Genomic DNA, 15153 nt, shown 5'->3' with positions numbered 1-15153 from the left:
AATGAAAAGATTGTAAGAAACAACACAAAAATGGTTTATTTCTTTTAGGGGAAATCTGTCAAAGGCAAACAATGAAACAAACAAACATACGTGCTTTAAGATCTAGACATTCGATCGCAGGCAATTGGACAAGGGCTTTATTTTTTCAGTGACCATTTAAAAGTAAAATGACTGATTCTTTTCAGAATTACAGACCATCTGTACAAGTGGTTAACAAATAATTAATGGTTTCCGAGAAAAAAATAGATGATAGTTTTATTACAACGTTATGTCCCCAGAAGAAAAATAATAAGACATTGACGTTAGGTCAAAAACTTATATGTTGGCACTTAACTCACATAAGCAATGTATTATTGAGACCAAAATCTCAACGGCAACAAACATAAAATACAATTCTTATGGCTAACAGATCGGGGTGTTATTTATGGTTAATCGATATTTATGTGAAAATGGAATGAAAAAGTATGTGAAGATTCATAATACTTGTGTTGATATTTTACTGCGTAATCACAATTGTTCTAAATAAGGTATAGTTCATATGGCCCACCTTTGGCTACAGTAACGATAAAAAAATATAGATACGTATACTTTGATATGATTTATTGGTCATGGGAAATACAATCTATATTTGGATTGGTTTTCACATCGACATTAATTAATCTTATATCATTCTTCCGTTAATATTAGATTATGATGTCCGTTTTATTGGAAACGTATTTATTACGCTTTGATCAGTGAATTTTTACATGGTAATACTTTTTGAACGTAACTAGATTTTTTTTTTAATATACCTTAAGTCAAACAATTTCCCTTTCTACGATAAAGATTTAACACAGAATAAAATTTCAATGATATACTGAATTGTGTCTCTTGTATGGCTCTGTAGGATGTAAAACATGATCATCTTTTATGTAACGCACTCTAGCTTTTCCTCTCCGCGTTGGTATCATATATGATAGATCAAATTGTATTTCTTAAAGTTGCATTTTACAAAGCAGAGTGTAACATACCTTGTTTGGTCTGTTGCATAATATTATAAAGTTTATCTTTTCAGCATCGCATACTCCACCATCTATACTATAAGCCGTTTGTGATTACATTGTTTTTAAGAATTTGTTGTTTTTGATGACTGAAATCATACCTTGAAATGGTGCTTTTGTGGGCTTCCAAACGAGACTATCATGGGCGTCTCCGTAGAACTGACCTTTCAAACTAATCTTATTTCCATTTTACACGTTATGCTGTCGACTTTAGTGTTCCTGGGTTACAGTGGAGTCAGACACTCTAAATGGATAATGCGGCACTCTCCATACGCATTTGCATGAGCCCGTGGCAATTTAACTACTTCTCTCTACTTGATTTTAAGGAATGATTTAACTACTTGCAATGGACCTACTCATTAGGCCTCTGTGAGCATCAAGGGAACACGTGCCCAGACTTGACAACTAATATTCCCGATCCGCTAGAAGGCAAGGGAATTCTCGCTGCAACCTGCAAAATTTTGGCGTATGGCTGAATAGACAATCAAGCACACAAAGTGAAAAGGGGCTCGTTTTCATCTACGAAATTTATTGAGCGATCTGTCAAATTTAGGTCGCAGCGCGGTCGCTACCCGAGTGAAATATGGGAGTGTAAAAATGAAAGTGCATTATACCTTTTTTCTTTCGATGACAGGCAATGGATACTGTCAGCGTCCAAAGGATTATCTGCTGAATAGACATAAGCCGCTAATCCTCTGTTGTCACCCTCTTTCCCAAATAACTACTCAATCTTGAACTCCCTACCCAGACAGCCCAGAAGCGGTTTAGCCAGTCCTTATCGTTCTACTTCAGACTGCTTTCTACGTGTGTGGTTAGGAAGCTAGACCTTCCTAAGAATGACTCTAGCCTTTTGAACATTGTACCGTACATTTTTCATCTGTTAAATTCCGTGTGTTAAAAAGCGAGCTAGCTACGGTATTCGAAAGTTATCATATTGAAGAATGCCTCTGGTATTTTGACTGCATATGGTTGAGTCGTGATGAGGTTACCCTCTGTCAGTCTGCTGTTCAGGAAACTGCCATTCATTTTATACGTGGGCAATGCTGTAGGCTCAGACACATCATGTAGGGCCATACTGATTTGATCATGTGAATGGAATCGTCTGGGCACCCCACAACTGATGCAGGCGGGTGAACAAAAGTTAGGACAAAAAAAAATGCTTTCGTTTGGCAAAATCTGATTGGTCAGAAAGGTTCTGAACAAATGACTGAACAGACAAAGCATTGTTTAGCAAGCAATAACCTCACGGTTCTTCACATTTTCTTCTTTGACTCAGGAAGATTTTGCATCATCATGACCAATACGGGCGGCTCGCGCGGACTAGCTACACAATTAACCTCCAAACAGCTCTGTCAAGATTATACTAAGGGCGCAAAAATGCATTTCAGCTAAAATGTACTGAATTGAATGGCCAAAAGCTGCGATGGCAAAAGAGGCGTTCTATGACATTAATATCTTATCTTTAAAATTTATTTATGATTCAAGGTACATTTTTGCTTCTAAGGACGATAGTATTACCCATAGTATTGACGTCATACATGTAATCAAGACAGGGTGGCCTTAGTTTTAGACACGTATCAGAACTTAGTCATGTGGTGCAGCACTTTCCCGGGTCACCGGCAATAAGGAAAACAAAGTTTGATATATTTAATGTCACTGATCTCACAAGTATCAATGCTTTGAACGTTGCACCGATGATGGTACATGGAGATCTTCATGTAACGAGTTATTCACAATACAGTATTGTAACACAAAACGCTTGAGTGGTTCCATGAGCCTCGTTTTGCGGTGAATTCTAATAAAAAAAAGACAAAAAATCGTCAGCTTATACACGACAATATGGTAATGTCGGTTACGGTGTAAATGCGTTCTATTCATTAACGTGCTGAAATGAATCATGGCCCTTTAACGTTAAATGCCATTTGTAATGAAGTATATTTCATCGTATGTGGAATCTAAAACATGACAACTGCCTGGTTTACGGATTCATCATGTACAGTTGTGTTTTGAATCAGGGATTACATCTTAAAACCAATGACATATAAACATGTGACAGATGTAATGTGTTTAAAGATGCCAATTAGATTCGCTAAATTTTGACTAATGCGAGTGCAAAGATTTATACTTTGTAAATGTTTATTTATAAGTCCCGATTGGAATAGGGTGCATTAGCGAAAGAAGCTTACATTACGTCAGGTATGTAGACGTCGCAAGGAGCAAGGAATAGACGGTTTAGATCAGAACAAAACAATAAGAACTGCCTAGAATTATCAATTAATAATTACTAATATAAAAGTTCATATTCCATAAAATCTTCTGAGGCGATCCTATTAAATCATATTGAAGGAAAGGCTGATAAACATTTTTGTGTTTAGAACAATTACTTTACCACAACGAGACTCTGACAGACTTGATTTATTACTTGCAGAACGGTTAGATACAAATCTCAACCAATTTAGATTGATTAATTGCACTCATTTACATTTACGATCCGACCAACTGGCAAGGAACTTTTGAAGAATCGAACCTGCACCTGTACTGCCTGAACGGAGATCACAGCCGTGCGAATGAATAGTTGTGATATGGGTTGTTCTTGCCGGAGGACACTTCTAAAGAATTGATGACTCACCTTCTTCTCTCGTCACAACTTTCTGACGCACGTAATTTTTTAATAGCACCGCATGGAAATGAACCGGAATCTATGTCTCCAGAAACTCAATTCGGATGATTTGCTAATTCTCTACGGGTTTTATTTCGCGCTTCTGTTTATATCATCACAATCAGACCGGGCCCAGGGGATTATCAATTATTATCCCAGCTTATAGGAAATTGCTGGCAAAAATGAGAAGAGTCTATAATTACTACATAGAAATGAAGACTTTTACGTGTAATGAATACGTGATTATTTTTGCAATCCAGACGCTCTGGAGAGGAGAGGCTGTTTCAGAATGTTTCAGAATAGCTAAAAGTAAAGGAAAAGACGTTTTGCATGTCAGATGAAAATACATATTCTGAACATGCAACGAAGAATGATGCTGTACATATAGCATGTTTGATTCATGTTTTGAATTAGCTTTGAATTATGCTATACAGCAGTGTTAGAATCTGAATTTCTCCATAGAACTCTGACAATGTTATCGCCCTTAGGCGTCGTACACCAACATATTAAGAGCCCGTTTTGTACAACATAGCCACGTGCACAAGGAAATGCCAACTTTTGTCTCGTTCCTCTCTCTATTTCTTCTACATAAAGTACACCCTACTCCTCCAGTCATCTGTCAAACTGTGACTTTGCGGGAACCAATTTTGCTAAGATAAAAAGAAGATGTCGGAATATCCATCTTGCCTACTTCGAAAGCTCCAGGGCGACAATACCCCCATCTGATACACCATACAATGTTATTGAATACACATATTTGTACAGCCCCTTTCCATAAAAGCACCGACCTCGCTGTAACACGCTGCGCGACAGAGCGATCAACAACACTCGTACAAAAATGAAATCTTGTTAGCTCTCTTGTCTTGCTGTTTTTTTTTCAGTCATTTTTCTATATTCTCCATGAAATTACAACTTTGGAATCAAGGATTTAAGAAATCCAAGTTCAGAGTGCAGCGCAACCGCCTTACACAGATGTTGTGGTAGTTGATACGTGTTTGCTACATCTGACGTATTGGAATTTCAAATGATGCCACTAATATACCCCTTAAGCTAGTGTATACATTTTCCAGACAAAATTTGAATTACACTTAGCATGTGCAGTGTAGTATGAAATGAAAGAGTAACGAACCATACTGCTACTAATAAGTCACAACAGGAGATGAGTTAATGGCTTAAGGGTAGTGACGATATCACACTTGTCAGTTTTGCATTGATATTAGCAAGGCAATATCATAATCCTTACTTATCATATAAACTCCCCAAATATCTGTATATGCAATTAATTCGGTTATCTGTAAATATTCACGGTAGCTCATTAGAAACCATTCATGTCAATTCTACCAGCAATTCTAAAAGCTCAAAATCCACGAAACATGTAACAAGTCAATATAACCTTAATTAGCGACGGCATCTTTATTTCTGACAGTGATCTCTTAAAATTTACTGACTGTTACATTATGCTTGTGACAACGGTGAATATATCTATGGTTTAGATATTTTGATGTTGGGGAAATGACTGTGGTAGATCACACGATAACATGAGTAATCAATTGGGGGTGGTTTCGATTACCATCCATTCTGCAGGTCTTGGCTGATCCATTTTTAATGGTCTAGATGACCTCTATCCCTGCCCTATTGATATTTCTGGGTGTACCCTGACACAGACACATGCATCATCGTCTTCTTAATCTAAATTGATGTTGAGTTATTTACTACAAGTTCTTGCAATCAACTTTGGCATTAAACAGTATTGGATAACGAATTTTGATTTTGACGTTCTTCTGCTGGCCGTTTTCAGCCAAACATTGGGCTACATGTTTTTTGTTGTTTTATTCCGGAGCGAAACATAGAAATCTGTCAATTTGTCACCCATGTAATACCGTAATGGTGTTTGAACAGTGAGCAATACAGTTATCGTTTTTTTCAAGCTGTTACATTGATAATGAGGATCGATAATAGAAATCACTAGGAGAGCCATATCAGAACAATTCTTCTTGCACGAGGCTGATAAATAACTCAAGCCAAAGGGCCTTTATTGACCAGTTTTATAAACCATTCTATGACTAATTGCACTAATTTGTCAAAGCGGCGCTTTTGCTATAACGCTAAATAATCACTTGTTAATTTTTGATTTTCATACCGAAACGTTCTGTATTTGGAAAGTTAGGTACAAGACAGTTTTAAGCCAACCTAATGCAAGAAGATTTTTTCTGCATGCATGAAGTTGAAGATGAAAAACACTTCATGATGGACTGTTCACGACGTGATTCTTTCTCATATATATCCCTTTTTGTGTCTACATTGTAAAAACGATACACTGAACTAAATATGTTGATTTCTTCATGTTTTTATACGTAGGATAAATATTTGTATCCACTTGTTTGCAAATTTGTCGAAGACCTGGCGAAGTCGCCCCTTTTTTGTGTCAACAAAGGTTGCAAATCATATGAGAGTCTGTGTCTGTACCATACATACATACATGTATGTATCCGCCATGCCCTGATGGGTGCATCGATTGCACTCCTTAGAGTGTCTCGAAGGTGACAACCTGCTTCTTCTGTAGTCCCTGGGAGATTTACCTGGTGTGTCACTGCCCTCGACTCTGTATGGCCCCGTAGGCCTTCTATCTATGATTGATTACATTCCCATCCCACGCGACCCCCTGAAAGTCTTTAATGTTTACAAAGCTTATAAGACCAGCCAGGTTGAAGACATAATGTTGATTCTTTAGCAGCAGCCTTCATATTTGCCAAATTCACTGCGCTGTTAATATACTAAAGGCAGGAGCCGTATTGAACTATGCAGGACTATTTAAGTAGTCTGGATTTTAATACCCCCGTCCTCAATATTCGAGGGATTCGAGAGAGAGGGTTGGGTGTCCGTAGAGCTCAACTGGTTGCAGCCTCAATGTTGAGATTCTGTCTCCAATTAGTTGATGAAAGGCCCAGATTCAATCATGGGCTTGTGCTGCACCCGACTATCGAGAGGAACGTCAACTAGGGGTCGCAGGGAGAGGGAAGGGCCAGCAACCCTCCTTGTAAAAATGCACCCTGCCACTGGAGCAGCCAGGAAACTTGCTACCCTCTGTGCCACAAGAAAAAAAAGAAGGGTCTGAAATAACAAACGACCAGAGAGAGACTGGCGGAGGGAGATGGTCGTTCTGTGGCGGAACGAACGAGTCACCAAGGCAATTTCGGCCGGTGATTACTAGCGTATGAAACGTGTCCGTCATGTTGTTAAGCTGTAATTACAGAAGTCCAGTTTCCCAAGGACTTCATTCGTTGTGCGTACCCGGGGTTGACAGCCGCACGCACGACCAGGCAGCATCAATAACTGATTTCCTAGCCGTTGGAAGGATCACTGGGTATTTAAAACAGGCGTGGCAGGTGAACAGTTGTGACACAACTCTTACAGAGGGTGCCAATCGAGTGCCTAACCATGTCCCGTACCGCCTGTAGATATATTGTTGGCGCAAATTTACATCGAACATAATTAATCTTTACTTTAAATTATTTCATTTGTTGTATGGACGTAACAAAGCAATAAGGACAACAATCGATTTCACATTGAAGTTCTTTTTACTAAAAAAAAAAGAACAAATAACTTACAAAAGCACCATTGACAACATCATTAAAAAACAATGGTAAAATGTACGTATGACAGCCAAAATACACATGCATATACTTTCGGTAATTACTGGAGTATCGACGTGTCGATTTTACAGTAAAGTTTTACGACGATCTAATGTTATAGCCTTGACCCAAGGTCTGATCGAAGCATTATACGTTAGGATTTTATCATCGAGTGACATGAGAAAAGCAATTGGCGAACAAACCGAAGAAAACTCGATTGCCGTTGCTGATAGAGTTTGATGAAATGATGTTGATTATTTGCCGTGATACGGTGTCAGAAACTTACGATTATTGCTGTATATGTTTTGGTAGCATAGTATTCTTCAACGGCAAATAACGTTTATATCACAGTCTTTTTCAAAAGAAAAATATTGATGGATTTGCCCAAAGTTATCGCAGTGTCCTTGCATAATGTGCTCCATAATCCCCTTACGTTAGTAAGATTAGCTGTGTTTATCTGATATTAGATCAGGGTATCAGCAAGGGGATTAGCCAGGATCACAGCACACTTGTAAAGTAATCTTAACCCAGGTTCAAGGCTAACCTTGGTGGTTGCTTCTGATAAAAAACAACTATACAATAATGTTCACATTTTTTCATAAGCCTTATTTTTTCATACACATACTGACAAACACCTGATGCTAATTAACAAAATACGCGCTATATATGTCATATTAACTATCTATGGATATAGTTCTAAGGACAATATTACAGGTACAACCAATTAAAATCCCGGGTCAGCGTGTGTTGGATTTCGAGACATTACTGGATACGGAGCAACCGATACACTGCCCTAACATATATACTTACCTTGAGACAAATACAGCAATAAACGAACAGCCATTTATAAACAAAATTTCCTTAGATTCACAAGTTTCTAATACCCATTTCAAGCGCTCAATCAATCTGAATAATGAATGAGCAGTGATGTCATTATAAAGTCGAGGGGTGCTGTTTTGACTTTTCAGCACCTACCCTTTGAACCGATGTTTTCTCTGAACGAGACAATGCAATTTGGGGCTGCTAGCCATCAATACCTACATCTCCATCTCCAATCCCATGGGATTCTTCAGAAGCAAAGATATAACCTTAGAACATTTAATTGGGTATACCCATGAGAAAGAACTGCTCTGGTATTCTTTCTGCAGTGTTGCTAAAAGATTTATCATCATCTAGAACTACAAGTGAGTCTTGTAGATTAATGGTTGCTATGCCAAACATCCAAGGAATCGTCGTAACTAATTGCTGTTTTAGATAGCAAACCCCCATATATATCATCATTACACATTGGTGTTTTTCCGATGACGTGTCCCAAACTTGCCTTTGTAACTAGTCAAAACCTATTCAAGCTGATACAATCTTTCTTTTTACAGGCGTTAATTTGATTCATTAAATCGACTTGTCAACTTTTAGATATAGATTAAGCAAATATGTAAAGCATTGGCGATGCCAAATTGCTAGCCTAGCAGATTATAAATATGAACAATAATCAAAACAGACACACTAACGCGCTTGAGCATGCATGATTTGTGGTCAATCTCAGCAAATAACCTTACGTATATGCAGATTTTTAGGAAAAGATAATTGGGACCATTCATTTTCTGCAGGTCTCTACAGACTTGCCCATCTGTTTCATGCGCAGGAATAGAGCAATAAAGGCCTTGTTATCTGCATTGATCTCAGTGTTCCTTTTGTGTTAGATTTGATTGATGATTAATCTAAATTTGGCTTAACAGTTTACGTCATCAAATCGTAGGAGACATTTTTCGTTAATTGTAGTCTTCCTTTGTAATGCCATCCACTTCAACTTAGAGATGGCTTATATGTTATCAGTAAAAGATATTCAATTTTTCAAAAGCCAAAAGTGGAAAAGTTAGTATGGTAAATAATTCTCAAATCAGCCTTGGGAAGGTACCTTATCGGGACGAAAACGGCAATACCAAACCAGGATTTATAGAAGGTTTGGCGAAGCAACAAGCAAACTACGCAAAAAAAATATTTCGACAGTAAAGAAATGTCATGACATGTTACAGCAAGTCGCAAAGTTCAGGTTAGTTACAGTATGAATTTTACCAAATCTGCTAGTTTTCTAAACTTTTATAAGATTACTTTCTATCAAAACTATGCAAGCATGTTTTTATTCTAAATTTTCATTTCCAATTATTCCGTTCATATGTCTTGCGAGGTACCTCGCCTTTCCGATTTTTGCTTTTAAATAGAGATGCAGAATTGAATGCGATGCAGTATCAAGTACTTACCCAAATACTAAAAAAATATATGATGTAATTATTTCAGACGTAGCATATCGAAAGAAATAATAACCTACACCGTTCTGCATGGGTTCACTATTCCATGTTGTCTAGCCAGGGTAAACTTTGGTGCTGGTGATATGAGGTTCACACGGTCAACCCTCATTGATCTTTCTCATAGGTCAATACACAATTAGACTCGCTTGCGCCCGAGGATCAGGCTTTGGACACACACGCGTATTGCATGGGATTTCTGATATGTGAAAGAAATGTGCTGCGGGTGATATTAGCTATAATTTAGAATCCCATAGCAATTCATCTAGGGTAGCATACGGTGATCTTTATTTATGACTATTGAACTGACTTAAGTGATTTATAAAACGAACTGCGCAGTTGTTTTAAGCTTAAAATCTTTGTAATTGGGTTCTTTTATACTGTACAGGTTTAGCAGAAACATAGCTTAAGAAAATAAAAATCTTCATTACTTTCTTCAAGAACATTATGTATTCGATACTGTCCGAGTGTGTTTTTGTCTGTTTGTGTGTATAATTGATCGAGAGTTAATTGGCGGGTTGTTATGATGTTTTGTCTGGAGGTATGTCTTGATAAGACCAAAGATTTGGACCCTACCATCATTGTACTTTCATGAAACTTTGTTTTTTAAAGCTGTTGAAGATGATTCAGTTACCCAAATAAAGTGGTAGATAGCTTTTGTGACATACGAGAATACGTGACATAGATTTTAGCCTCCTGGCAGCTAGTTACAGAACTGCAGTAGCGTTTTTATTAAGATCATTTTTCTCAATTTACTTTTAGCGTGTGACTTGACCTGCTAAAAGGCATACCGTATTTGCCTTATAATCTAGGTATTTAAACATGCATTGTATTGTTAATAACGTTTGTGAACTTAAAACAATCAAACGATATTTTTCTAACTGCTGCAATAGATGCTTTCTGCATTTTCACAAAAGGGTAAGCGTCAAAACATTTTTTGCTGAAATATCGGTCAATCAGTAAAGATCACCCCATCGACTCTTCTGCGGGGGCTAATGGACTCAAGTTCATAGACTCGGATGGGTTAGTCAATATGTTGCGGCTAGACACAGCCTGCCATTTAGATATATTCTGTGCGGCATTGTTGATGGTTTTGTGTTCGACATAATCTCTCAGTTGACAGTAACTGTAAATTCTGATATTGGCTTTTATGTTATTCTATATATGATATGGAAGATCAGCGTCATGGGGCGTTATGATAATGGAACATTAGTACCGTCAACCAATTTCTAAAAGTACCTATAAAAGTTTGACCTTATTGTCAAAGAATACTCTTGTGATCAATACATTATGTAGTTCATTTGTGTTCTTCAGAAGTTATGTTCCTTTCACTAATAATTTACCTTTTGGCCATCGAAAAAGAGCTGGAATGTTAACAATGAAATAAGAATATAGAATTAAAAGTGGAGAAATACATTTGTTTTCTAGTCCAGAAGAATAGCAGTTATTAACAGCAAGGGTCGATTTTGCGTGTTTTGAAGAGCACAAAACCTGCTACCCTTTGTGATATTTCTCTGGCAAAAACGTTGCAAAAAGATACTGTAAATATAGCGATGTTGTTAACAGTTCGAAATAACAGGTTCATTTGCTAATTGATCCGTATCTCCATGGTGATATTAGAAATTTAAAAACAGCTCTCCCCACCGCTTCTGCTAAAAATATTCCGCACATCTCTAAGGTATAGGAGAGTCTCCGATGATTTAAGTGCGAGATTACGGCGGTACGGGCTGCCATAAATCATTTCGGCGCCCGTGGGCACATTCCTTTTTATACGAACCCAGAAAGACTGTCGCGTAGAGCCGCCGACATGCTAACAGCCTCTCGAGCCCTAAGTTTGAAGAATTTTTATCCGTCAGCATTTTGATGTATCAGCGTTAGAAAGATGGCGGAAAAGATGCGGATTTTTATCTTTGAGATTACACATTACTCGTCATTCAGAAAAAATTCCAAGCTACGTTATGTTTTAAAGTTAAGGGCCCCTTTGCACCAGACTGCAATCGCTGAGCGTCTGTGCAGCGACCAACATTAGATTTGTGTGACCTTTGATTTTTCACGATGCCAAATGTGAACGTATGATTTAAAAGAGAACTCAAGACAAAACGTAACACGTTCTTAGAATCGTTGGTCAGATAGTAATTGCAACGTTAACACGATCACAACCTCTAATGAAAATGGGGTATAGACATAGATAATTTATTATTCTTTTGGCCGTGGAGCTATTGTTGCCCCCATGTCTGTTTTGGATATACAGACTATACCGCAGGCTACATAATGTTTACCGAGAAAAAACAGTAAATGGAATTCTGGCAAAGAGGCAAAAGCCCGAGGTGGTGAAACGCCTTGGACGTCAAAGAAAATATAACGCCGTCTACGACTCTTGACTATGACGAAAATTCAATACAAAAATGCAAGAAGATAATGGTTTCTCTCTGTAGCCTGTGACATTTCACGAAGGCTGCCACGATATCAGCTCATAAGATCACAAGGACGGTGCTGCGTTCGGTCGCGTTGCAAGGCATCCAGAGCTGCCCCGCAGCGAACTCGATTTTCTCATGTATATAGGGCCAGTATTGGCTAACATCTCTCTTGCGCATACGAAACTCTGTTAAATCTATGCCACTTAATGCTTCATTTAATGAACCGTAACGGAGTAAAGGTTCTGGTGCTCACCTATGGTTACTTTGTCGGGGTATCCATGTATAGCTTGCAGCAGGGTGCCTGTGAAGGCTAAGACAAACAGCGAGACCGGCAGCCCGTGGGTCTTCATCGTTGCTGCCTGGTGCGTCTCGATGCACTGGAGTTGTTAACAATTCTTTCCAGACCTCCGGGTCCACACAATTTCCATCAGTCAGGCTTGCAGAGGGCTATCGTTTTAGTGACAGAAATCTTGATACCGCCATGTCCATAGAGTTCAAAGAAGCTTCAGTTGCTTCTGGAAAAGCATCGCCATACCACCAGTTTTCACCTAATGCATACAACATCAGTGGCCTTGCTGATTCCTTTAACAGACGGGCTCGCCACGTCCCCGCGTTGAATATCTCTTCCTGAATAAGATTGTTTAACTCTCCAGGCGCAAGGTCTTAAGCGGCGAAGGAAAACACGATTCTTGTGGCAGAAGTGACTCTGCTTACCATTTCCCGGGTATCATCTAAATGCAGAATTCGACCATCTCAACTTTCCCTTGTTGACTTTGACATCACTACCTTGGTTCTCCGTCGTCTCGTCCTAATACGTGCTTCAGTGCTATGGTACACTAACGCACAGGGCTTCAGTTGGCAGCCGCGGCAACGTTATGTTGAATTTTACTCCAACATTGTCTCTTCTACTGGTCTATTGAAGTCCCTTTGGAAAGAAGAAGATCACATGAACCCGATCAGTTTTCCGCTGCTGATGTTGGAGGCAAAACAGCGATGTCAGTTTAAGCTAGAGAGGAACATTACTCAAAGTCAGTTCCCGAACATTTTGCTTTGCCTTGGGAGCTCGTCCATGCCACGCACTTCCGCTCGTGGCTTTCCGATCTGAAGGATCTCGTCCCTTTTTCCGTTGACGGCGCATGCGGCGTTGCTCGCTAATGCAATGAATATACAAATTATTCGATTGTGCTTTGTGACCGCCGGTACCGTAGTTTTCAAACGACCTTATGTACATACCCCATTTCAGGAAAGACTTTCATATGTGGAATATCGGTAGTGATTATTTTTGTTGGCTAGACGTGATGGTTTTACAAATCATTGTGTAACGCTGTAACCAAAGTTGTCAGGAGAGGAAACGTTACAGACGTTTGGGTCGTTCCAGGGCGCATCTTTATGCTGAATCGATCCAGGTGGTGATTATAACCTACGGAACATGTGCCAATCAATGAAGAAAAGTTACGTCCTGGAGGACTTTTGCAACTCTTTAAGCGCTCTGCTAAGTCCCTCGGTCGCATAGCAGTCACCACTCTGGTGCATCTTAATGTGTGAAGATTTCAACATTTTGGTATTTTCAGAGACAATTCTGTTTTGAACTGCTAGAACATTCTATGTCACGATTGAATGATAGCCCAGTAGGAAACTCCATAAAACGTAAAGAATGGTTGCGCAGTAGACAAACAGCCCCGCCTTATCGGGGTACTTCTGCAGCAGACTGGAGCAGCTACGAGGAGAGATGAGTCTGCGATATCCCGACCACTGCTAAATGATGAATCCAGCGGGAAGGCAAAGGTGCCTGCAATACTCATTAGCTCTGCGGAATCGGACAGCACTGGACATCACGTTTTAATTCCAATTACCTGTGCGGGGCCAGTTTGAGAACAATGATGTAAGTCGTCGCACGAACTACGCAAAGTCCAACCTTAAACATTCTCAAAGGTTACATCGAGTGAAGAAAACGAAACCTTTACGCGTACCTTAAGTGTGCTTAAGGTAAGCTCGGGTTTTCGTGCATTTATAGGGATATACGCCAGTACCATGGTGGCTGAGCGTAAATAATGTTATGCTATCAACCTGCGCACTATAAAGCTAAAGAGTGTAAAAAAGTGTCTAGTTTATGGTGAATGAATAAAAGACAATCACGGACGTTCTGTTTGGGAAAAATGGATTCTACTGTGTCCCTTCCCATCTTTAATATATAAAAATATTGGAAATATCCCTTTCATCAATATACAGATACGATACCGTAAAACAGGCAAATATTAGCATGACATATTGTTACGTTTTGTATTATTGACAACCCAAATTAACCAAACGCAGGATTTAATAAAATGTCTAAAAAACATATACATCTTGAAAATAATCCGATTGACAAAACAAAGTTATACTGGTTTGCACAAAAGATACACTATCAACTATTACATGTTGTTTTATGTCGATGATAGATAGCTGTACGTCTCCTGATTCAAGTAGTTTCTGGCAATCTATATTCCTGCACAATGATTAATGACGTTTCACTTCACAGAAACAGCGTCATTTGGAAACTGTGGTTTAATGGTCGCCGTGATTTACATGCATCAGCAACACTGCCAATTACTGGTATTCATTTGTTCCCAATTCGACAGAGAAGGCGAGTCCATAAAATCGAAACATTGGATTCACTCATGCTCAACCGATCAATCTCTGCAACTTGTGTATGTCAAATGCCTTTCAAGATTGTTGTTTTATCAAACTTAAAAAAGCCACAAATCTAATTACTCTAATCCATATAAGATGTTGTAGTTTATTAGATAATGTGAGAATAGAAGCTATTCCTGCGCTGAATTCCTTTAAGTGTTGATTTCATTTCTCCAGTTTGACCTTCATTTGTGATATCGTGTGCATATTCGCCTTGTAATCGACAAATTCTAAGGACGAGAACCAGTAAATGATTTAGCTCCAGCTCCTATCCATTTGTAACTCGGTATACTAGCATCATGAAATGAGATTTAAAGATAAATGTGGCATTAAATGTGGAATCCTAGGACGGCGGTTTGACACTAAAATCAATGAAAGACAATCACGGATGGTTTGTTTGGAATAATTGGATTCTACTGCTTCCCTTCCTTT

General features: G+C 38.7%; 1 protein-coding gene across 2 annotated transcripts in view; it reads right to left on the bottom strand.

The window, feature by feature from the left end:
• LOC118412573 (glutamate receptor ionotropic, delta-1-like) overlaps positions 1-13146 on the bottom strand; it is a 47635-nt gene extending 34489 nt beyond the window's left edge. For both annotated transcript variants that reach the window (XM_035815517.1, XM_035815518.1), the window contains exon 1: positions 12305-13146. In XM_035815517.1, coding sequence (XP_035671410.1) covers positions 12305-12401 — 97 coding nt within the window. In that variant the 5' untranslated portion in view covers positions 12402-13146. The remainder of the gene's footprint in view (positions 1-12304) is intronic.
• Between the last annotated feature and the right edge of the window lie 2007 nt (positions 13147-15153).

The sequence above is a fragment of the Branchiostoma floridae genome, chromosome 3 (assembly GCF_000003815.2).
Source record: "Branchiostoma floridae strain S238N-H82 chromosome 3, Bfl_VNyyK, whole genome shotgun sequence".
Lineage (NCBI taxonomy): Eukaryota > Metazoa > Chordata > Leptocardii > Amphioxiformes > Branchiostomatidae > Branchiostoma > Branchiostoma floridae.
The sequence above is the reverse complement of the archived record's forward strand: the minus strand, read 5'-3'. Positions and strand labels throughout refer to the sequence as shown.